Genomic DNA, 25,585 nt, shown 5'->3' on the forward strand with positions numbered 1-25,585 from the left:
GTGACTCCATGAAGAAGATTGGTAATGGAGAGATGGGGAGGAGAAGGGAGAAGAGAGGGGAAGAAGAAGGGGGAAGGGGGAAGAGGGAGTGGCAATCACAAGGGCACTACAATGGAAACAAGAGAAAATTTAAAACAACTCATGGAGAGCAAAGAGAGCTTGTATTCCAAACTTGTGCAAACAACAAGTGAAGACCAAAGTCAACAACTTGACCTTTTATACATGTCACATTTTGAAGGCAGGGCCAACCCTATCCTCCCTCTACCACTCTCTCTCCTCATTCTTTTACCATCCTCGGGCCCATCTAGCTCCAAGGCACACTTGTAGCTTTCACAAACTTGCCACCATCTATCAAATGACATTGTTGCCAATGTGGTTAACATCTCCCTACATTTGGGACACCTTCTTACAGCCATTCTAAGTGTGCTTGCTTCATAATGTAGATTGAGAAATCGATTGAGAATATTGCCAAAAATTCATAGATATACTCCTACAAGGTCTCTATCATGAAGTGTTGAAACATCACCGATGCATTCTTTAGCTCGAATGGCATCATTTTGCCTAAGTATGCCCCTCATTTATTGATGATGTCTTTTCTTGGTCCTCTTTGGCCAACATGTTTTGATTGTACCCATTATAACCATCCATGCATGAGTACATCTCGTGTCCATATACCTTGTCTAGGATGGTATCCATAAATGATAACGGAAATGGGTCTTGGAGGGTCTACTTGGTTGACTTGGTATAGATGAACCTTGCCTTGAGTAGTTGGTTAGTCTTTGCCTTCACCAATTTAGCATAGTTGGGGTTCATTTGGTATTGTTGGAGCCAAATGGGCTTTGTATTTGGAATGAGGGAGATTCGGTGTGCTGAATCAAGCTTGGTGGGACCCTCTTCAAATTTGTTTACATATTCCTAGGTGAATACATCTCTGTACTCTCTGAACAGTACTTTGGATTCCTCAAGGAATTCATTGGGACATTCATGTTTGATCTAGATCAACTTTGGCTCTTCACACAATCCCATGTTGCTCTCTTTAATTGCCTAGCCTTTGGTGATTTGTTTGTTGTTGTGTCACAGTGACTTGACCACAATTCAATTTGGTGGCTGCTCTTGGAAATTTCTTTCTTCTTATTTGTCCTTTATGAAGCCCTTGGAAAAAGTCATGTGTAGCTCTTTGGCTTTCGGCATCCTTTTGGTTGGCTACCCATAGTGTGTTGATCCTTGCAATCGACATGAGCACCAATAGCTTCTCCTTGACATCAGATGCATAGATTTCTTCCATCTCCAAACATTCAAGCTTGCTATCTCTCTTGATCATGCTTTTACCCATTGGTATTCACACATCCTTTCCTTATTGGGATATTAGTATGGTCTCTCCTCCCTAGTTGTGAAGCACCTTGGAAGCCTTCAACCATGGTCCTCCTAACAATGTTTAGTATCCTTCGCTCTCCATCTTGACTATGATGAACAAAATCAATGAAGTATGCTCCACTGATCTTGATGCCTATATTTTTGAGCATGCCCATGAAGAACACAAGCCTTTGATATACCATTCAAATCTTGAATGGTGAGGGCTTCAAGTTCTTCAACTTTAGCCTCTTTTGCATATTATTAGAGATGATTGCACATTGTTAGAGATGATTTTCACTCCTTAGCCTCCATCAATGAGCACTCCCTTCATTGTGTGATTTCATACTTTGACTTTCATCATGGGTACTGTCGGGAGGCTGGGAAAAGAAGAAATGCCTCTACAGCTACCTACCCAGCAGCCTTGGAAGACACAATAAACACAAGGGGCACCACCAGCACGATGCTGGAAACAGAAATCTCTCTCTCACTCTTCACCTATGGGAATGGCCAGGTCATCGAGGCCGGAGCTCGGCGGCTCAACGTATCCTCTCCTGCAGCCGAAACCATAGACAATGGGGCACCACAATCCCCAACACAACACAGTTCAATCTTCACACTTCACCCATCCCAAACCACCCATACAAAAAACACTCTTTCATCACATCAAATATACGGACAAGTCTTTATTCGTGGCTTTCCAGAGCTTCAAGACATCACAGACACATCATGGAGAATTTCCTCTCTTTTCACCATCAAAACAGTCTAGCATGCACCCCCCAGGCGGCTTTCTTTTCTACAAACTCCTCTATTTTTCCTACCAAAGGCCGCCCTCTCACACGTCAGCAGCCTTGCACCTTTTGTCTACAGCCCCAGCCCTCTACAATGCGGTCACACCTTCACTCTGCATTGGCTCTGCCCACTGCTCCAATCACTGGCTGGACCTGTATGTCGGCGTCTCCAATCGCCCGCAGCCGCCAGCCTTTTCTTCAGCCTTCTCTTGCTTGCCTCACTGACGACCTTCAGCAAGCCTCTCTTTCTCTGTCCGGCCCTTCTTTATTATCAGCCAGGCCTTGCTACACAAGATGGCGGCCTCACCCATACACGTCTCCGCCTCAGCGCCCCAGCAGCAGTCTCTTAGCCTCTTCACCAGCTTGTACAGGCAGCCCCAGTCACCTTCAGTCGCCCACTTCACTTTTTAGCAAGAGCACCTCGCTTCCTTTTCTCTTGGCCGCTCTCCCTATCTTTTCACTGGCCTGTCCCGTTGCCCAGTCACCGTAGCCACCAACTGGCCTCACACAAGGCAGCAACTACGCCAACCCACACTCTGCACAGCCACTCTGTGACCACTTCATCTACCCGGCCTCAAGTTCCTTCGCCACCTCTCCACGCCTCTGATGCACACTCCCAGCAGCATCACCTACGCGTTTCTTATCTCCACGAGGCGGCCATCTTTTTTCGTTGGCCCTCGTTCAAATCACTAGAGCGGCCCTTTTTCCAGTCGCCTCTGCGCCAGCCTGTGTAGCCAACTGCAGCGCCTCACTCCACAAGGCTGCGCTCCCTTCACACCTCCGGTCCTTTCTTTCGTTGATGCCCTCTATTGCTGACCTACCCAGCAACTACAGCACCTCCTAGCGGCTCCCCCACGGTTGGCAGTCCATCTGCAGCACCCAACCTGCACACCTTGACGCCTGCCACTGCAGCGCTTCCCCTTCACCAGAGAAGCTCCTTCGCGTCTCTCCTCGTGCTGTGGCTGCCCTTGACCACCACCTAGAAGGCCCCTCCGCTCTCTACTCGGTCACCCGAGAGGCGTCGTTTTTTTCAAGGCCGCAAGCTACACTCCCAGCTGGCGTTCTCCAACCTTCTCACCCTTTTTTTTTGTGCTGGCGAATCGCTGGCAGCAAAATAAACAGCCAAGTGGACTTTGCTTCGTCTGGCCACGTCAATATCATATTATTATTATTTTTTTAGAGCTTCAATAATAGCCACAAAGACCTTCTTTTTCATGCTACATTGGCCCCACAATCTTTTAACTGCCCATGCTTCCATACCTTCTTTCAAATGCAACCTTCCAATGCCCACTCATACTTGGGGATGCACACATCCAGAGCTGCCAAACAGCTGATACCACCTATAGCCAGCCTCACTTTGAACAAGCCTTTAACAAGCCTATAACAAAACCATTCACCCTGTACATCTTCACACGCATTCCATAGCAAAGCTTTCACACACGCCACACGTTCCATATATACACAAGTCAAAAACACCTTTCAGAAAAATGCCTAACATACTTTGCCAACCACCTAGCCTGCAGGACATTCATGTCCTAGCAGTTATTAGTATCCATGAACTGTCATCCTCCAGGGTCAAAAGGCCACTGTTGCATGTCTCTTCCCATTATACACGCCTGCCCATCTATTTCTTCTAAGTGATATACCAATTGGGAGTTCCTTTCATTCAAGACTAATGGCATCACACCATTCTGACTATCCTCTTCATGCACACTCTTAGCATCACCAAAAACTGGGTCTACATAACCCTCATCCACATCCTCTTCTTTTTGGGTCAATCCCAAACATACTTGGGCCTCACTTGCCCACTGCACAGCCACAGTCAAAAGCATATGCATTAACATTTGCAACCAAAATCCTTGGGCCTTTGATTACCTGGCTCATAAGCATTCACTGTTGTGGAAAAAATTCCTTCTTCTTCCAGCATAGCATTCCCAGACCTCATAACCCCAAATTCACCTGACTTTGGCTCCCACATGGCGGGTTGCTCAAACATTAGTTCTTCTTCAATCGGTTCAATAAGAAAATTCCCAAAATCCAGCAGATAAGCATTGCTCTCACTCACCGGATCATCCGTGATCAGCTTTCCACTTCCACAGTCCTCTTCGGAAGAGAGACTCATTTCCGAAGGTGCTTCAAGCATCATCTTGCCTTCTACTTCCTAATTGCCAACCACCTTTCGTTCTTGTTCAGGCTCAAGATTCTCCCTTGTCTCACCCCTCGTGTCAAATCCTGCTAGATTCTCCATTTGCAGTCCATCCCCTTCAATCTCTCCGTCTACTTGCTCTTCCATTCCATCCTCTTCTTGTAGACTATCTTCTGTCTCTCCCCTCCTCCCCTTAGGTTCCTGAACTGGCTCTTTAAGCCAAGAGAAGCATCTGTTGACATCTAAATCCCTACCTATGATTGGCAAAACCTTATTCTCCGCAAGAATTTTCTCTGCTCGAACTTTAGAAGCATAAACAACATCACTTAACACACCACCATGACTAGTGGAAACATTATCAGAAATCTGGTAGTTGTCATAACCATAAGCTGGCATAACATCCACCGCTATAGACTTCATAGTGCTCTCATTAAACTGCCCAAAATCCTTGGTGACTACCTTAGGATTTACTTGGTACATTCCCCTGCCAATTTGTTGGTACATAGTAGGTGTTTGTTGCACAAAATCAACCTGGACCATATTCACATCAAGACAACCATTCTTGACCACTTCGTCTTCCTTGATCATCCCATAATCTGCCATTTTCTTCAGCTTCCATTCTTTCTCTTCCGCAATCCTCACCGCCTCTTCATAAGTAGAAGGTTGCTTCAAGTCCACTTTTACCAACAAACTCTGTTTCAAACCTGCTATGAATTGCTTCTTCTTCACAAACATGGGGGAAACTTCTGTTTCAAGAGCTAAACACCATCTTGTCCACAGCTCACTGAAAATTGTAACATAGCTTGCCACACTCTGGCTTTCACCTTGCTTCAACTGCTGGAGCTCTTGCCAAACGTCATTGGGATCTTCTCTTCTCTGAAACTCCTTTGTAAGGGCTTCTCTCAGGTTTTCCACCATTGTCATTCCAGATGGGCTACCAATCATTCTTTTTGCTTCAAACCCTCGAAGCCATGTACCCGCTGTGCCCTTCAAAAAGATCTGAAAGAGCCTTAAAATTTGATCCGGATTATCCACATGGTTGGTAATACATGCTACCTCCATTTGCTCCAAGAAATCCTCTACATCCTCATTCTTATCACCATGAAACTCAGGATAAGCAAACGCCATGGTTGCAACCTGTAAACTGAAGGGACCTGAAGAAAGATCCTCAGTGGGGGGCACCAGAAAATTGTCGGGAGGCTGGGAAAAGAAGAAATGCCTCTACAGCTACCTACCCAGCAGCCTTGGAAGACACAATAAGCACAAGGGGCACCACCAGCACGATGCTGGAAACAGAAATCTCTCTCTCACTCTTCACCTATGGGAATGGCCAGGTCATCGAGGCCGGAGCTCGGCGGCTCAACGTATCCTCTCCTGCAGCCGAAACCATAGACAATGGGGCACCACAATCCCCAACACAACACAGTTCAATCTTCACACTTCACCCTTCCCAAACCACCCATACAAAAAACACTCTTTCATCACATCAAATATACGGACAAGTCTTTATTCGTGGCTTTCCAGAGCTTCAAGACATCACAGACACATCATGGAGAATTTCCTCTCTTTTCACCATCAAAACAGTCTAGCATGCACCCCCCAGGCAGCTTTCTTTTCTACAAACTCCTCTATTTTTCCTACCAAAGGCCGCCCTCTCACACGTCAGCAGCCTTGCACCTTTTGTCTGCAGCCCCAGCCCTCTACAATGCGGTCACACCTTCACTCTGCATTGGCTCTGCCCACTGCTCCAATCACTGGCTGGACCTGTATGTCGGCGTCTCCAATCGCCCGTAGCCGCCAGCCTTTTCTTCAGCCTTCTCTTGCCTGCCTCACTGACGACCTTCAGCAAGCCTCTCTTTCTCTGTCCGGCCCTTCTTTATTATCAGCCAGGCCTTGCTACACAAGATGGCGGCCTCACCCATACACGTCTCCGCCTCAGCGCCCCAGCAGCAGTCTCTTAGCCTCTTCACCAGCTTGTACAGGCAGCCCCAGTCACCTTCAGTCGCCCACTTCACTTTTTAGCAAGAGCACCTCGCTTCCTTTTCTCTTGGCCGCTCTCCCTATCTTTTCACTGGCCTGTCCCGTTGCCCAGTCACCGTAGCCACCAACTGGCCTCACACAAGGTAGCAACTACGCCAACCCACACTCTGCACAGCCACTCTGTGACCACTTCATCTACCCGGCCTCAAGTTCCTTCGCCACCTCTCCACGCCTCTGATGTCTGCACACTCCCAGTAGCATCACCTACGCGTTTCTTATCTCCACGAGGCGGCCATCTTTTTTCGTTGGCCCTCGTTCAAATCACTAGAGCGGCCCTTTTTCCAGTCGCCTCTGCGCGAGCCTGTGTAGCCAACTGCAGCGCCTCACTCCACAAGGCTGCGCTCCCTTCACACCTCCGGTCCTTTCTTTCGTTGATGCCCTCTATTGCTGACCTACCCAGCAACTACAGCACCTCCTAGCGGCTCCCCCACGGTTGGCAGTCCATCTGCAGCACCCAACCTGCACACCTTGACGCCTGCCACTGCAGCGCTTCCCCTTCACCAGAGAAGCTCCTTCGCGTCTCTCCTCGTGCTGTGGCTGCCCTTGACCACCACCTAGAAGGCCCCTCCACTCTCTACTCGGTCACCCGAGAGGCGTCGTTTTTTTCAAGGCCGCAAGCTACACTCCCAGCTGGCGTTCTCCAACCTTCTCACCCTTTTTTTTTGTGCTGGCGAATTGCTGGTAGCAAAATAAACGGCCAAGTGGACTTTGCTTCGTCTGGCCATGTCAATATCATATTATTATTATTTTTTTAGAGCTTCAATAATAGCCACCAAGACCTTCTTTTTCATGCTACATTGGCCCCACAATCTTTTAACTGCCCATGCTTTCATACCTTCTTTCAAATGCAACCTTCCAATGCCCACTCATACTTGGGGATGCACATATCCAGAGCTGCCAAACAGCTGATACCACCTATAGCCAGCCTCACTTTGAACAAGCCTTTAACAAGCCTATAACAAAACCATTCACCCTGTACATCTTCACACGCATTCCATAGCAAAGCTTTCACACACGCCACACGTTCCATATATACACAAGTCAAAAACACCTTTCAGAAAAATGCCTAACATACTTTGCCAACCACCTAGCCTGCAGGACATTCATGTCCTAGCAGTTATTAGTATCCATGAACTGTCATCCTCCAGGGTCAAAAGGCCACTGTTGCATGTCTCTTCCCATTATACACGCCTGCCCATCTATTTCTTCTAAGTGATATACCAATTGGGAGTTCCTTTCATTCAAGACTAATGGCATCACACCATTCTGACTATCCTCTTCATGCACACTCTTAGCATCACCAAAAACTGGGTCTACATAACCCTCATCCACATCCTCTTCTTTTTGGGTCAATCCCAAACATACTTGGGCCTCACTTGCCCACTGCACAGCCACAGTCAAAAGCATATGCATTAACATTTTGCAACCAAAATCCTTGGGCCTTTGATTACCTGGCTCATAAGCATTCACTGTTGTGGAAAAAATTCCGTCTTCTTCCAGCATAGCATTCCCAGACCTCATAACCCCAAATTCACCTGACTCTGGCTCCCACATGGCGGGTTGCTCAAACATTAGTTCTTCTTCAATCGGTTCAATAAGAAAATTCCCAAAATCCAGCAGATAAGCATTGCTCTCACTCATCGGATCATCCGTGATCAGCTTTCCACTTCCACAGTCCTCTTCGGAAGAGAGACTCATTTCCGGAGGTGCTTCAAGCATCATCTTGTCTTCTACTTCCTCATTGCCAACCACCTTTGGTTCTTGTTCAGGCTCAAGATTCTCCCTTGTCTCACCCCTCGTGTCAAATCCTGCTAGATTCTCCATTTGCAGTCCATCCCCTTCAATCTCTCCGTCTACTTGCTCTTCCATTCCATCCTCTTCTTGTAGACTATCTTCTGTCTCTCCCCTCCTCCCCTTAGGTTCCTGAACTGGCTCTTTAAGCCAAGAGAAGCATCTGTTGACATCTAAATCCCTACCTATGATTGGCAAAACCTTATTCTCTGCAAGAATTTTCTCTGCTCGAACTTTAGAAGCATAAACAACATCACTTAACACACCACCCTGACTAGTGGAAACATTATCAGAAATCTGGTAGTTCTCATAACCATAAGCTGGCATAACATCCACCGCTATAGACTTCACAGTGCTCTCATTAAACTGCCCAAAATCCTTGGTGACTACCTTAGGATTTACTTGGTACATTCCCCTGCCAATTTGTTGGTACATAGTAGGTGTTTGTTGCACAAAATCAACCTGGACCATATTCACATCAAGACAACCATTCTTGACCACTTCGTCTTCCTTGATCATCCCATAATCTGCCATTTTCTTCATCTTCCATTCTTTCTCTTCCGCAATCCTCACCGCCTCTTCATAAGTAGAAGGTTGCTTCAAGTCCACTTTTACCAACAAACTCTGCTTCAAACCTGCTATGAATTGCTTCTTCTTCACAAACATGGGGGAAACTTCTGTTTCAAGAGCTAAACACCATCTTGTCCACAGCTCACTGAAAATTGTAACATAGCTTGCCACACTCTGGCTTTCACCTTGCTTCAACTGCTGGAGCTCTTGCCAAACGTCATTGGGATCTTCTCTTCTCTGAAACTCCTTTGTAAGGGCTTCTCTCAGGTTTTCCACCATCGTCATTCCAGATGGGCTACCAATCATTCTTTTTGCTTCAAACCCTCGAAGCCATGTACCCGCTGTGCCCTTCAAAAAGATCTGAAAGAGCCTTAAAATTTGATCCGGATTATCCACATGGTTGGTAATACATGCTACCTCCATTTGCTCCAAGAAATCCTCTACATCCTCATTCTTATCACCATGAAACTCAGGATAAGCAAACGCCATGGTTGCAACCTGTAAACTGAAGGGACCTGAAGAAAGATCCTCAGTGGGGGGCACCAGAAAATTGTCGGGAGGCTGGGAAAAGAAGAAATGCCTCTACAGCTACCTACCCAGCAGCCTTGGAAGACACAATAAGCACAAGGGGCACCACCAGCACGATGCTGGAAACAGAAATCTCTCTCTCACTCTTCACCTATGGGAATGGCCAGGTCATCGAGGCCGGAGCTCGGCAGCTCAACGTATCCTCTCCTGCAGCCGAAACCATAGACAATGGGGCACCACAATCCCCAACACAACACAGTTCAATCTTCACACTTCACCCTTCCCAAACCACCCATACAAAAAACACTCTTTCATCACATCAAATATACGGACAAGTCTTTATTCGTGGCTTTCCAGAGCTTCAAGACATCACAGACACATCATGGAGAATTTCCTCTCTTTTCACCATCAAAACAGTCTAGCATGCACCCCCCAGGCAGCTTTCTTTTCTACAAACTCCTCTATTTTTCCTACCAAAGGCCGCCCTCTCACACGTCAGCAGCCTTGCACCTTTTGTCTGCAGCCCCATCCCTCTACAATGCGGTCACACCTTCACTCTGCATTGGCTCTGCCCACTGCTCCAATCACTGGCTGGACCTGTATGTCGGCGTCTCCAATCGCCCGTAGCCGCCAGCCTTTTCTTCAGCCTTCTCTTGCCTGCCTCACTGACGACCTTCAGGAAGCCTCTCTTTCTCTGTCTGGCCCTTCTTTATTATCAGCCAGGCCTTGCTACACAAGATGGCGGCCTCACCCATACACGTCTCCGCCTCAGCGCCCCAGCAGCAGTCTCTTAGCCTCTTCACCAGCTTGTACAGGCAGCCCCAGTCACCTTCAGTCGCCCACTTCACTTTTTAGCAAGAGCACCTCGCTTCCTTTTCTCTTGGCCGCTCTCCCTATCTTTTCACTGGCCTGTCCCGTTGCCCAGTCACCGTAGCCACCAACTGGCCTCACACAAGGCAGCAACTACGCCAACCCACACTCTGCACAGCCACTCTGTGACCACTTCATCTACCCGGCCCCAAGTTCCTTCGCCACCTCTCCACGCCTCTGATGTCTGCACACTCCCAGCAGCATCACCTACGCGTTTCTTATCTCCACGAGGCGGCCATCTTTTTTCGTTGGCCCTCGTTCAAATCACTAGAGCGGCCCTTTTTCCAGTCGCCTCTGCGCCAGCCTGTGTAGCCAACTGCAGCGCCTCACTCCACAAGGCTGCGCTCCCTTCACACCTCCGGTCCTTTCTTTCGTTGATGCCCTCTATTGCTGACCTACCCAGCAACTACAGCACCTCCTAGCGCCTCCCCTACGGTTGGCAGTCCATCTGCAGCACCCAACCTGCACACCTTGACGCCTGCCAACTGCAGCGCTTCCCCTTCACCAGAGAAGCTCCTTCGCGTCTCTCCTCGTGCTGTGGCTGCCCTTGACCACCACCTAGAAGGCCCCTCCGCTCTCTACTCGGTCACCCGAGAGGCGTCGTTTTTTTCAAGGCCGCAAGCTACACTCCCAGCTGGCGTTCTCCAACCTTCTCACCCTTTTTTTTTGTGCTGGCGAATTGCTGGTAGCAAAATAAACGGCCAAGTGGACTTTGCTTCGTCTGGCCACGTCAATATCATATTATTATTATTTTTTTAGAGCTTCAATAATAGCCACCAAGACCTTCTTTTTCATGCTACATTGGCCCCACAATCTTTTAACTGCCCATGCTTCCATACCTTCTTTCAAATGCAACCTTCCAATGCCCACTCATACTTGGGGATGCACATATCCAGAGCTGCCAAACAGCTGATACCACCTATAGCCAGCCTCACTTTGAACAAGCCTTTAACAAGCCTATAACAAAACCATTCACCCTGTACATCTTCACACGCATTCCATAGCAAAGCTTTCACACACGCCACACGTTCCATATATACACAAGTCAAAAACACCTTTCAGAAAAATGCCTAACATACTTTGCCAACCACCTAGCCTGCAGGACATTCATGTCCTAGCAGTTATTAGTATCCATGAACTGTCATCCTCCAGGGTCAAAAGGCCACTGTTGCATGTCTCTTCCCATTATACACGCCTGCCCATCTATTTCTTCTAAGTGATATACCAATTGGGAGTTCCTTTCATTCAAGACTAATGGCATCACACCATTCTGACTATCCTCTTCATGCACACTCTTAGCATCACCAAAAACTGGGTCTACATAACCCTCATCCACATCCTCTTCTTTTTGGGTCAATCCCAAACATACTTGGGCCTCACTTGCCCACTGCACAGCCACAGTCAAAAGCATATGCATTAACATTTTGCAACCAAAATCCTTGGGCCTTTGATTACCTGGCTCATAAGCATTCACTGTTGTGGAAAAAATTCCGTCTTCTTCCAGCATAGCATTCCCAGACCTCATAACCCCAAATTCACCTGACTCTGGCTCCCACATGGCGGGTTGCTCAAACATTAGTTCTTCTTCAACCGGTTCAATAAGAAAATTCCCAAAATCCAGCAGATAAGCATTGCTCTCACTCACCGGATCATCCGTGATCAGCTTTCCACTTCCACAGTCCTCTTCGGAAGAGAGACTCATTTCCGGAGGTGCTTCAAGCATCATCTTGTCTTCTACTTCCTCATTGCCAACCACCTTTGGTTCTTGTTCAGGCTCAAGATTCTCCCTTGTCTCACCCCTCGTGTCAAATCCTGCTAGATTCTCCATTTGCAGTCCATCCCCTTCAATCTCTCCGTCTACTTGCTCTTCCATTCCATCCTCTTCTTGTAGACTATCTTCTGTCTCTCCCCTCCTCCCCTTAGGTTCCTGAACTGGCTCTTTAAGCCAAGAGAAGCATCTGTTGACATCTAAATCCCTACCTATGATTGGCAAAACCTTATTCTCTGCAAGAATTTTCTCTGCTCGAACTTTAGAAGCATAAACAACATCACTTAACACACCACCCTGACTAGTGGAAACATTATCAGAAATCTGGTAGTTCTCATAACCATAAGCTGGCATAACATCCACCGCTATAGACTTCATAGTGCTCTCATTAAACTGCCCAAAATCCTTGGTGACTACTTTAGGATTTACTTGGTACATTCCCCTGCCAATTTGTTGGTACATAGTAGGTGTTTGTTGCACAAAATCAACCTGGACCATATTCACATCAAGACAACCATTCTTGACCACTTCGTCTTCCTTGATCATCCCATAACCTGCCATTTTCTTCAGCTTCCATTCTTTCTCTTCCGCAATCCTCACCGCCTCTTCATAAGTAGAAGGTTGCTTCAAGTCCACTTTTACCAACAAACTCTGCTTCAAACCTGCTATGAATTGCTTCTTCTTCACAAACATGGGGGAAACTTCTGTTTCAAGAGCTAAACACCATCTTGTCCACAGCTCACTGAAAATTGTAACATAGCTTGCCACACTCTGGCTTTCACCTTGCTTCAACTGCTGGAGCTCCTGCCAAACGTCATTGGGATCTTCTCTTCTCTGAAACTCCTTTGTAAGGGCTTCTCTCAGGTTTTCCACCATCGTCATTCCAGATGGGCTACCAATCATTCTTTTTGCTTCAAACCCTCGAAGCCATGTACCCGCTGTGCCCTTCAAAAAGATCTGAAAGAGCCTTAAAATTTGATCCGGATTATCCACATGGTTGGTAATACATGCTACCTCCATTTGCTCCAAGAAATCCTCTACATCCTCATTCTTATCACCATGAAACTCAGGATAAGCAAACGCCATGGTTGCAACCTGTAAACTGAAGGGACCTGAAGAAAGATCCTCAGTGGGGGGCACCAGAAAATTGTCGGGAGGCTGGGAAAAGAAGAAATGCCTCTACAGCTACCTACCCAGCAGCCTTGGAAGACACAATAAACACAAGGGGCACCACCAGCACGATGCTGGAAACAGAAATCTCTCTCTCACTCTTCACCTATGGGAATGGCCAGGTCATCGAGGCCGGAGCTCGGCGGCTCAACGTATCCTCTCCTGCAACCGAAACCATAGACAATGGGGCACCACAATCCCCAACACAACACAGTTCAATCTTCACACTTCACCCTTCCCAAACCACCCATACAAAAAACACTCTTTCATCACATCAAATATACGGACAAGTCTTTATTCGTGGCTTTCCAGAGCTTCAAGACATCACAGACACATCATGGAGAATTTCCTCTCTTTTCACCATCAAAACAGTCTAGCATGCACCCCCCAGGCAGCTTTCTTTTCTACAAACTCCTCTATTTTTCCTACCAAAGGCCGCCCTCTCACACGTCAGCAGCCTTGCACCTTTTGTCTGCAGCCCCAGCCCTCTACAATGCGGTCACACCTTCACTCTGCATTGGCTCTGCCCACTGCTCCAATCACTGGCTGGACCTGTATGTCGGCGTCTCCAATCGCCCGCAGCCGCCAGCCTTTTCTTCAGCCTTCTCTTGCCTGCCTCACTGACGACCTTCAGCAAGCCTCTCTTTCTCTTTCCGGCCCTTCTTTATTATCAGCCAGGCCTTGCTACACAAGATGGCGGCCTCACCCATACACGTCTCCGCCTCAGCGCCCCAGCAGCAGTCTCTTAGCCTCTTCACCAGCTTGTACAGGCAGCCCCAGTCACCTTCAGTCGCCCACTTCACTTTTTAGCAAGAGCACCTCGCTTCCTTTTCTCTTGGCCGCTCTCCCTATCTTTTCACTGGCCTGTCCCGCTGCCCAGTCACCGTAGCCACCTACTACTGGCCTCACACAAGGCAGCAACTACGCCAACCCACACTCTGCACAGCCACTCTGTGACCACTTCATCTACCCGGCCTCAAGTTCCTTCGCCACCTCTCCACGCCTCTGATGTCTGCACACTCCCAGCAGCATCACCTACGCGTTTCTTATCTCCACGAGGTGGCCATCTTTTTTCGTTGGCCCTCGTTCAAATCACTAGAGCGGCCCTTTTTCCAGTCGCCTCTGCGCCAGCCTGTGTAGCCAACTGCAGCGCCTCACTCCACAAGGCTGCGCTCCCTTCACACCTCCGGTCCTTTCTTTCGTTGATGCCCTCTATTGCTGACCTACCCACTGCAGCACCTCCTAGCGCCTCCCCCACGGTTGGCAGTCCATCTGCAGCACCCAACCTGCACACCTTGACGCCTGCCACTGCAGCGCTTCCCCTTCACCAGAGAAGCTCCTTCGCGTCTCTCCTCGTGCTGTGGCTGCCCTTGACCACCACCTAGAAGGCCCCTCTGCTCTCTACTCAGTCACCCGAGAGGCGTCGTTTTTTTCAAGGCCGCAAGCTACACTCCCAGCTGGCGTTCTCCAACCTTCTCACCCTCTTTTTTGTGCTGGTGAATTACTGGCAGCAAAATAAACGGCCAAGTGGACTTTGCTTCGTCTGGCCACGTCAATATCATATTATTATTATTTTTTTAGAGCTTCAATAATAGCCACCAAGACCTTCTTTTTCATGCTACATTGGCCCCACAATCTTTTAACTGCCCATGCTTCCATACCTTCTTTCAAATGCAGCCTTCCAATGCCCACTCATACTTGGGGATGCACACATCCAGAGCTGCCAAACAGCTGATACCACCTACAGCCAGCCTCACTTTGAACAAGCCTTTAACAAGCCTATAACAAAACCATTCACCCTGTACATCTTCACACGCATTCCATAGCAAAGCTTTCACACACGCCACACGTTCCATATATACACAAGTCAAAAACACCTTTCAGAAAAATGCCTAAAAGGTACCTCTTTGTTCCACATCTCTATATTGATCGCTTTGATCATTGATGTGAGTGGTGTGGCTATGGGTTGTTGGTCCATGATGAGACTATGAAAGAATTTCACAAAGTGGGAATTGAGTTCCATCAATTGATTGATCCGAATCATTACATTCAATTCTCAAAACTTCTCCCAGATTGAGTTGATCCGCATCTACTCCACTATTCTTTTGGCTTCATCTTTGCTCTTGAATTTGTTGCCCTCCTTTGTTCATTTCTGTTGGCTTCTTTGGCTTTGCTAGGGTTGGACCTTGTGATATTGTGACCATCGTCGAATTCACATCCATCAATACCATGCTCGCTTGTGGTGCATAGTCATCTTGGTAACATGTTGAGTTACTTTTTTCATAGTTGGCATTTGCTGTTTGCTTCTCTCTTTGCTATAGAAGTAGCATGCTATGCAATTGCTCTTGGATTTTTCCCTTGTTAGGGTTTCCTCATCTCTTGGTCCTATTGATGGACTTCTGCCATTCATTTGTTCTTGTTGAACCTGAAACTTGCAATGAGTGGTTCTTTTTGTTTCAGCTTGTGCTTCATCTTTGTTGCCATCTTCTCTTCCTCCTCCTAATGAAATTGTTGCTCCCTTGGCTTCTTTAGATCTACTAGGGCTAGACCTTGTGATCGTGGGACCACCGTCAAATTCACCTTCATCACTACTGCTTGTGGTGCATAGTCATCCTGGTCACATGTTGAGTTACTTTTTTCATAGTTGGCATTTGCTCTTTGATTCCCTTTTTTGCTCTAGAAGTAGCATGTTGTGTTTTTGTTTTTCAATCTTTCCCTTGTTAGGGTTTCCTCATCTCTTGCTCATGTTGGTGGATGCCTTCCATTCATTTGTGATTGTTGAACCCGCAACCTTTGATTGTGTGGCCCAGATGGTTGCGTATGTTGCAATACCTATGCGATTGACATTTGTTGTGTGATCATTGGTCTTGCACTTGTGGTAGTAGGCCTCTCCCTTTTTCTCATCTCTTTTAGAAGCTTCTTGAGCTCTTGCTTCTTAGTTTTGGTATCATTTTTGGTGACCACTTCTTCTTCTTTGTCTTCATCACTATCTACATCCCAAACTGGCACGTTCTTTTCCTTTCATCACTCCATGCTTCCCATCTCTAACATAATTGCTATGTGGAGAAATTCATCATACGTACTCATTGGGTATGTAGTCTCCATGTTGCACAACTTCACTCCTTGAGCAAGACCACTCATCAACTAGGACTACAACATAGTTTTGTCTTGTGTTTTGTCGAGCTGATTGGTCAACACCCTTGTTCATGCTATAAAGTCATATGTTGAGTTGATTTTGTTTTGATAGAGGCAGTTGAGCCTTAGCAATACATCTTCCTTGTTGCTGAATTCATGCTAGAACTTTGTCAAGAACATAGCCTTCAACTCATTCCATGTCTCAAAGTTTCCATCGCGATATAGTCACACCATTCAATGGCTTTATTGGGGTGAAAGTGGTAGTGAAGTACATCAATTGCTCTTCCTCACAAGTGACTTGTAGGATTGCAGCTATTTTCAAGAAATTATGTAAGTGAGATCGAGGATTCTCTAACTTGTGTCCCATTAATTTGGAAGAGTTCATTTATATATGTGTTCCTCTTGCTCCATTGGCTCCTTGGTGTGGGCTAATTGGTGGATTGTCTTTGTTTGTTCATCTCTATTTGTTCTTCTTAGTTTAGTCTTCTTTCTTGTGAGGGTGATGACGGTTGGCTCCCTTTTCCTTGAACTCACTCAAATTCATTGGACTGTGGCTATTTGACTCTATTCGTCACTCCCTCCTCCTCCCTCTCTTTCTTTGGCATTGGTACTGGCAAAATTGTTGGCCTTCTGACTTCTCTCTGTCAAGGATTCATCTTCTTTAGCAAATCATCTCAAACTTTCTTGACTTAGCTTTGAGTCTAGTGATTCACTCTTCTCTTTATTATTGGTATTTGAGTTGATGTCTTATTCTTGCACCCATTAGCTCTATCATTCACTGTAAGTTGATTTGCTTGCACTCCACGAGCTTCTCTAATGCAACCAACTTTGCATTCCCCCATAGGATTGCCAAATGTTAATGCCAAATGGTGGTGGTGCATTTGGTTCATCAATTTGTCTTATGGCCCTTCATTCATCTAGGTGTGGGGGGCAATCACCTTTTCTAGATGATGAAAGAAGCATTGCCCTTGTCAAGCAAATCTGTATTGTCAGCAGGCAGCGGATGCATAGCATGGGGGCAAGGGGGGCCAAATAATGCAAAGTGAAGCATAGAACTGAAAGAGAGAGAGGAAATGTTAAAATGATTGGAAAGCAAAGTGCTCTTCTATTACTTAGCCCAAAATGGCTTTGAATACAAATAGCTCTTTGCTACACTCCATACACAAGTTGTCTAGGTTGTGAGAATGACCCTAACTTCTAGGACCCTAGAACTTAATATACACAAATTTCTATTCACATTCATGGAGGGTACTACCCATCACATTTAGGATAGTTTGCACCTCTCTATCAAAAGGCCATGTGCCATTACTTTGTATCTATCTTAGCTAATAGACTTGGCCTCAGGAATCCTTTGTGCAAAGCTAATGATAGCATACTTGGGTTGATTGCTTGCCTCATTTTGTTAGGTCTTGGCTTTCTCTTTACCTCAGCTGCTACTGTTGCTGCTATGCACACCGTAGACCTATGATAGTTGGGGTCCTTTGTTGTCTCACTTCTTTGTGTAGCATCGCTTGATTTATAGCCTGTGGATTGGACATCCTCAACCATTAGGGGAAGGTTGAGGTCTATAGGGGCCCTTTAAGATGCCATGTGATTAAAAGGTTATTAAGGAAAAGAGCCAATCGTATGATGCCATGTATACAAAAATGTTGGGTGATTAAAGGTGGTCAAAAGATTCTTTAGAAGATACCTTTTTGTACTTTTTATTTTCAAAAAGTGGGGGGGAAAGTTTTTGAAATTTCGGACGTCCATAACTTCTACATATGAGCTCAAAATTTGTCGGAGATTATAGATCCAGAATCTACTCGTCGAGCTCTTTCCATAGATATGTCACATGATATAGTTTTGCTCGCTCGATTTCAAATTCAATTTTGGCGGGAAAGGTCAAGCTTATCTCCTTTCGAGTATGAAAAGGTACTTCCTTTTTGCAACTCAAGCTCACATCGTAGAAACGTAGACTCAAGTTCACATCATAGTGTCTCTACGTTTCTGTTTCTGAGTTGCTGTTTATTATGTCGAAGCAGATGATCGATCAAGCGCATATGAGCATCAAAAGGAAGAAAACGCCGAAGAAGAAGATCAATAGATATGCTCTTCAGCGTTAGATGTTTTTGACTCAGTTCCTTGTGTGAGAATTGAGGAAATTAGGCTTGAATAGTTTTCTTGAATCGGTTGCTTTTTTGTGCTTATTTTGCTCCACAGCGCTTGCTGTGTGGAGCTCAATGGGAAAAAGCAAGTTAAAATCAAAGATAAGCCACAATTTCGTCAGGAAAGATGATTTACAGAAATTCGGGGATGATCTAGTATGCCGAATGGATCAAAAGTTTTCAAGCAATAGTTCCAAGCTAGGCGACAAAATTTCAAAGTTGGACGACAGAATTTCCAAGCTCTCGAAGAAAAGATTACGCACATGGATCAAAAGCTAATAGACACCAGCAACAGGTATCGAAGGTTTCAGGTAACTTAGCGTTGATCCATCGGCTGTCCAAAGCAAACAATAAATTGACATTACGCATGACTAGCCTTCAGGTAGGCTCCCTTTCTAGAACTAGCGGCTTTCAAGCTGAACAGATTATGAGAGAAAAACTTAAGGTGTTGGCGAAAGAAGGTGCGGAGTCATTTCATTACTTTGGTAGTAACTCCAGCAGGAAAGCCGTATCTTGGAGTAATTTGTTGGATGTCTGCAGGTAACTATAAATCTCACGTTCTTTTCTTCACGTTATTGATGTTTTCCGTACGATTCTGGCTTGTTATTTTCCAAACGTTTGTTTGGTGTAGTTATCTACACATAAGCGATCCTGCCGAGCTGAAGGCTGTCTTGTATGGTAGCTGTGCTCAAATCACATTGAGTGAACTTCAGGACTTTATTATGATGATGCTCAGGGACGTCGAAGCATCAGTCGACGACGTCAAAAGAGTAGGCTTGGTACTTGCAAGAACCACCGCCAGAATTGCTAGCAAGGAGTTGCGGATAGCACTTGGCCATCAAAACTACAGGAGTGCAAAAGAAAAGCTTTTGGTCCTTGTAGACTTTTTGGATTTACTAGCTGGCGCGACTTTGCAAGAGCTCCAACTCAAACAAAGAGTGCAAGCTTTGGTTTCCAATGATATGATTACCCTTCGATCGCCGTTTTTATTCATGTTTCTGACATGGTTGTCGTCAAAAGCAATCAGGGTGGAGAAAAATTGGCAAGGTGTGATACGAAGGGAGTTGGAAGTCGATGCTCAGGGGATGTGCATTCGCAAAGGATGCACCTTCATTGCTGGAATTGCAGAGATGAAAAGCTCTACAAGCAGCATTCCTGACGCCAAAGTGCAGCTGCACATTCTGACAAATTTGTTTTCATCCTTAGTAAGTCTTGTGCATGGACGCTGTGATGTTGATAAGGTCATTCTTATCTATGCTAAAGACGATGACAAAGGGAAGGGTGCCGATGATGAGGACTTTGACATCTGCTACATTTTAGATTAGATTGCCAGCCATGTTTGCAATATTACAGCCCTGGCTTGTAAAGGTTCGGTGAAATAGATTGTGAGTGTCTGATGTAAAATGAAGCTGGTCGAAAGCCAAGGTGAACATAGCAAATGAAGGACAAAAACATTGTACTAGGAGAAACTAATTGCTTGCATCACTAGATACAAATGTCAAATTCTAAGAAAGTTGAAGATGTTCTTTCGAATAGTTGAAATTTTGTAGGTTTCATTGGTAAAAGGCTCATCTTTTGCGTTGGAAATTTGAATGGAGACGTGCATAATTATTGATTTGGAGTGTGTGCTCCAACAGCAGCACGGAAGTCAGGAATGCTATGCATGCACTCGTCTTGCTTGTTCTGTGCTTTGCTCGCATTACTCCGTTTCCTTTTGTTGTTACTCGTTTTTTGAGGTTGTGCTATTGGTTCATCGCTGGCTGCTGCTCTATCGCCTCACCCCTGTGTTGTTGCTTCGCTTCTTTGCTTCTTCCTTCTTTCTGGACATTCGCGTGATTGCTTTAGCTTTGCCTGCGCTTTGCTCCTTTGCTGCCTGTTGCTTTCTTGCAATTTCTTGTGCGCTGCCTTTGCGCTTGCGCTTGCAGGCTATATTTGTTTTGTTGCTTTATGCTTTGCTTGATGCTTTCATGCTGTCTCGTGCTTCATTTGCTGCTTTGAAATGACTCAAAGCAAATGTAACGAGATTGACGGGTCTCAAACCCGCAACTTCCACCTTTTGTGCTTCAGTTCATGCCTTTACTTCATCTGCTGGCGCCATTTTGTTGCTGCATCTATGCTACGCTATAGCTTCGCTTCCCATATTTGCTCGCCTTGCTTTCTTCTTTTGTTGCTGTTGCTGCTTTTTCTTGTTTTTCTTCAGATCTTGGCCTTGCTCTTCGATTTTCAATGACTAGCTTCAATGCTTCATATCGTGCCTTATGAGACTTCTTTTATTCGTCAGTGGTGGCTGGATCCTCTTGCTTTATTCGTTTCATATCCTCACGACGATTATTCCACGACGAGTGTACATTTCATTCAAGACTGGCATCTTGATTGTAATTGATATTCTCTACGTACACGTTTTATTAATCTTCATTCGTGGAAAAGCTCGGTGTTTTTTCTATCAACCTCACTTCTATAGAGTTCGGCGATAATGAGTTTCTTCGGCCAGAGATTTTATTTGTTGTCATTGATATTGTCACTCCGTGTACATTTTATCATGGAAGAAATCGAGTTTTAAATGATGCTTTGTTCTCTTCTCTAGAGTTCAATGAGATTGATGTTATGTCTTGACCATTGCTCATCATCGATCATATGCTATTGTTCTTTCCTCAAGTATATATGATTGAAGGTAACGGGTGCGGCCAAAGATTTCTTGTTTGGTTGAGGTTGGAGCTTTGCAATTGATGCTATGCCATAAACGTTCTCCTTCTCCATCGTTGTTATCAACATTTTGTAAAGCATTCAGCAATGTAAATCCTGTCTTGCAATGCATCAACAGCATAAACAAAGCGCTACTGATCCTAATATAATTGCGTTGTAACTTTTAAGTACGCTTAACAAAGTCCAAACATACACGAGCAATATATTTATATGTTGTGGATTTCTTTGGAGACATATTAGCTTTTGTTTTCAAGTAGAGTGTCTAATCCTATGGATAGTGCATATAGTTGAAACAAAGCAAGAAGAAGAAGGAAGGAGAAGGAGAGAGAGAGAGAGAGAGAGAGAGAGAGAGAGAGAGAGATTCATAATAATGGGATGTGTAATCAATTATTGTTTGGTAGACAAGTGATGAGTTAAACAAGCAAGAATGGAAAGATGATGATGATGAAACCACCTAAAGCATCACTTGATGAGGCCAATGACCAAGGAAAATTTTAAAAGGAATTTAAAGGCAAGGGTTAATTTTTCATGAAATCCCATTTTACTTGAAAATCAAACAAAACAAAAAATTGAATTCATGGAACTAACAACTAACTAATACAATGAAAGGATCAATTCAAGATTAAAGAACGATTGTTGGAGCTATAAAGAATTTACAATGCTCCTAAAATCAAGGAGAGAATTAGCTACTACGGATACAATATTGGATGAGCAATGGCTTGAGGATGTGAGGCAAAGGCTTCCATCCTAGTGAACTTGAAGATCACAACTCATGACTATAAAAACTAAGATGAGACTGAAAGAGAAAACTCAAAATGATGTAGGATTACACCTTGAAGACATTGGAGGAGTCGTCTTGCTACAAAAAGATATTTAAAAGTAGCAGGACATACTAAACTAGCACACAAATCACAATGGCAACCATTATCACACTTGATCCTATACAGGACATACTAAACTCTAGAGCACACAAATCACAATGGCAACCATTATCACACTTGATCCTATACAAAACACTTCACAATTCACCAAATGAAGACATGCAAAGAGAGAGAGAGAGAGAGAGAGAGAGAGAGCATATTATTTTGCAATAAGTAGCACTAGCATAAGTGCAGTTGCTTTTTTCCTTCAATGGAAGTTTTAGTTTTTGGGCATAGCATAATGCAAAATTTTAATCTATGTGTAGCATCCCATTTTCTTTTAAGTTAACAATGCTTAGTGGCATACAATATTATGCTTGCACCAATAGATTATACTTCATGCATATTATTTTGTTATGTAAAGCATATCATCTACTTTGGTGTTTGCTTTAACGCATGATAACACAATAAGCTTTGATTTATAGCATGTTTTTCCTCTTTAGGAGTGTCACAGCCACAAACTACCCCTACAATTGCATAGCCCTCTCCATTGGCTGCATACAGTAATAGTGCTTGGCCCTCTCCCCACAAATTGGGACTAATACTCGACCCTCTCCATTGAGTCCATACAAGAGGCTTCCTTGTAGACCTCAGGAGACACCAGTAGAGGCATCACCTAGTAGTTTTGCATTGTCAGCTCATAGCCAAGCATCATCGGCATGAGGTCGATGTCACCATGGTCCTTGCAATGGTCATAAATCAGGATCATATTGCAGAGATGATGTGGAGGATGTAGTACAGTCTGCATATTCAACCCCCCCATCTCAATAGGCCACCTCCTTGCCTGCATCTACTACCCTAGTCACTCAGACACATGTAGGTACCATAGGTCCTTCCACTCCATCCTGGCCTCTGATTGATCCCACAAATGAGCTACTACCATTTGACATGGATCCCATGACCAGAGACCTTGTCATGGATAAGCAAGGTAATGCGGTCATGACCAGAGACCTTGTCATGGATAAGCAAGGTAATGCGGTCATGACCAGAGACCTTGTCATGGATGCAACAGATCATGAGCGTGGTCTTCGATACGAATGTCTTAGATACATGGCCAAATCAGCCATGGTAGGCCAAGGAGTATGTTCTACCTCAGCTCTATAGCACCTACCCTATACCGCGTGGAAGAGATTTTAGTCATCGAAAGTGGATGCTACAACGCATGTGTACTGTACTTAATCATCACGCCAATCAGAGATATGTAATGTAGGGCAAGCCAAAGCCCATTTTGCATCATAAGCAATTCAAGAGTAGGCCCCAAGAGAGATTGAGAATGAGCCAAACAAGAGAAAGCAGAAAAGAGCGGCCATGATCCGAATGCAAAAGAGAGGTGCTTCATAGAAGCAGTATGATGTACAAAATTGTAAGTATTTTGCTGCATATATATACTTCATTTATAAGTTTTAGTTTGGTTTCAATACAATGCATGATATTTGTATCACTAATTTGTCATATATATATATATATATATATATATATATATATATATGGATCCACAAGACGTGTGTTGGGATGCCCTCTGACACTTGAGGAGTTTGATTATGCATGGGTCAATAGCGCATATGAGGTCTATGTGAAGCTAGATGCAGAAGGCCATGAAATCAATTGGATGGAAGTGACTCACTCACATGTAAGTCTCCCACTTGGGCATCTCAATTGTCTTAATTTCGATTTCCATTTCTAACAACGGACGTAATTTATATTCTAACTCAAGTGTTACTTCTGGCTATGTTAGGACTTAAGCTTCGACACAAGGGAGGGCTCTGGAAGTGGAGAGGGATCTAGATGAGGAGGACAATGATGGTGAGGAGGGACAAGGATGACGAGGAATATAGCTAGTTGTATAGATACATTCTGTATATATATAGATCATCTTGTACTTATTTTTGTTGCATACCCTCTTTTGAAGGGAATTTTGTATTACATACCCTCATTTGAAGGGGACTTTTCTACTACATTGTATACCTCCTTTACTTTGTATTACCCTTGTCTCAAAATCAAAGCTTATTGTGTTATCATGCGTTAAACCAAACACCAAAGTAGATGATATGCTTTACATAACAAAATAATATGCATGAAGTATAATCTATTGGTGCAAGCATAATATTGTATGCCACTAAGCATTGTTAACTTAAAAGAAAATGGGATGCTACACATAGATTAAAATTTTGCATTATGCTATGCCCAAAAACTAAAACTTGCATTGAAGGAAAAAAGCAACTGCACTTCTGCTAGTGCTACTTATTGCAAAATAATATGCTCTCTCTCTCTCTCTCTCTCTCTCTCTTTGCATGTCTTCATTTGGTGAATTGTGAAGTGTTTTGTTTAGGATCAAGTGTGATAATGGTTGCCATTGTGATTTGTGTGCTCTAGAGTTTAGTATGTCCTGTATAGGATCAAGTGTGATAATGGTTGCCATTGTGATTTGTGTGCTAGTTTAGTATGTCCTGCTGCTTTTAAATATCTTTTTGTAGTAGCAAGACGATTCCTCCAATGTCTTCAAGGTGTAATCCTACATCATTTTGAGTTTTCTCTTTCAATCTCATCTCAGTTTTTATAGTCATGCGTTGTGATCTTCAAGTTCACTAGGATGGAAGACTTTGCCTCACATCCTCAACCCATTGCTCATCCAATATTGTATCCGTAGTAGCTAATTCTCTCCTTGATTTTAGGAGCATTGTAAATTCTTTATAGCTCCAACAATCGTTCTTTAATCTTGTTCATTGTATTAGTTAGTTGTTAGTTCCATGAATTCAATTTTTTGTTTTGTTTGATTTTCAAGTAAAATGGGATTTCATGAAAAATTAGCCCTTGCCTTTAAATTCCTTTTAAAATTTTCCTTGGTCATTGGACCCATCAAGTGATGCTTTAGGTGGTTTCATCATCATCATCTTTCCATTCTTGCTTGTTTAACTCATCACTTGTCTACCAAACAATAATTGATTACACATCCCATTATTATGAATCTCTCTCTCTCTCTCTCTCTCTCTCTCTCTCTCTCTCTCTCTCTCCCCTTCTCCTTCCTTCTTCTTCTTGCTTTGTTTCAACTATATGCACTATCCATAGGATTAGACACTCTACTTGAAAACAAAAGCTAACATGTCTCCAAAGAAATCCACAACATATAAATATATTGCTCGTGTATGTTTGGACTTTGTTAAGCGTACTTAAAAGTTACAAAGCAATTATATTTGGATCAGTAGCGCTTTGTTTATGCTGTTGATGCATTGCAAGATAGGATTTACATTGCTGAATGCTTTACAAAATGTTGATAACAACGATGGCGAAGGAGAACGTTTATGTCATAGCATCAATTGCAAAGCTCCAACCTCAACCAAATAAGAAATCTTTGGCCGCACCCGTTACCTTCAATCATATATACTTGAGGAAAGAACAATAGCATATGATCGATGATGAGCAATGGTCAAGACATAACATCAATCTCATTGAACTCTAGAGAAGAGAACAAAGCATCGTTTAAAACTCGATTTCTTCCATGATAAAACGTACACGGAGCGACAATATCAATGACAACAAATAAAATCTCTGGCCGAAGAAACTCATTATCGGCGAACTCTATAGAAGTGAGGTTGATAGAAAAAACACCGAGCTTTTCCACGAATGAAGATTAATAAAACGTGTACGTAGAGAATATC

At 44.4% G+C, this 25,585-nt stretch overlaps 1 protein-coding gene across 2 annotated transcripts in view; it reads left to right on the forward strand.

Moving 5' to 3' along the window:
* The window catches only part of LOC147602580 (uncharacterized), a 108,322-nt gene extending 84,560 nt beyond the window's left edge, over positions 1-23,762 (forward strand). For both annotated transcript variants that reach the window (XM_086797863.1, XM_086797862.1), the window contains exons 7-8: positions 23,487-23,559; positions 23,665-23,762. In XM_086797863.1, coding sequence (XP_086653989.1) covers positions 23,487-23,495 — 9 coding nt within the window. In that variant the 3' untranslated portion in view covers positions 23,496-23,559; positions 23,665-23,762. The remainder of the gene's footprint in view (positions 1-23,486; positions 23,560-23,664) is intronic.
* Positions 23,763-25,585: the final 1,823 nt, after the last annotated feature.

This window comes from Cibotium barometz, unplaced genomic scaffold, assembly GCF_041138505.1.
Source record: "Cibotium barometz isolate CiBa-2024 unplaced genomic scaffold, ASM4113850v1 ctg453, whole genome shotgun sequence".
NCBI lineage: Eukaryota > Viridiplantae > Streptophyta > Polypodiopsida > Cyatheales > Cibotiaceae > Cibotium > Cibotium barometz.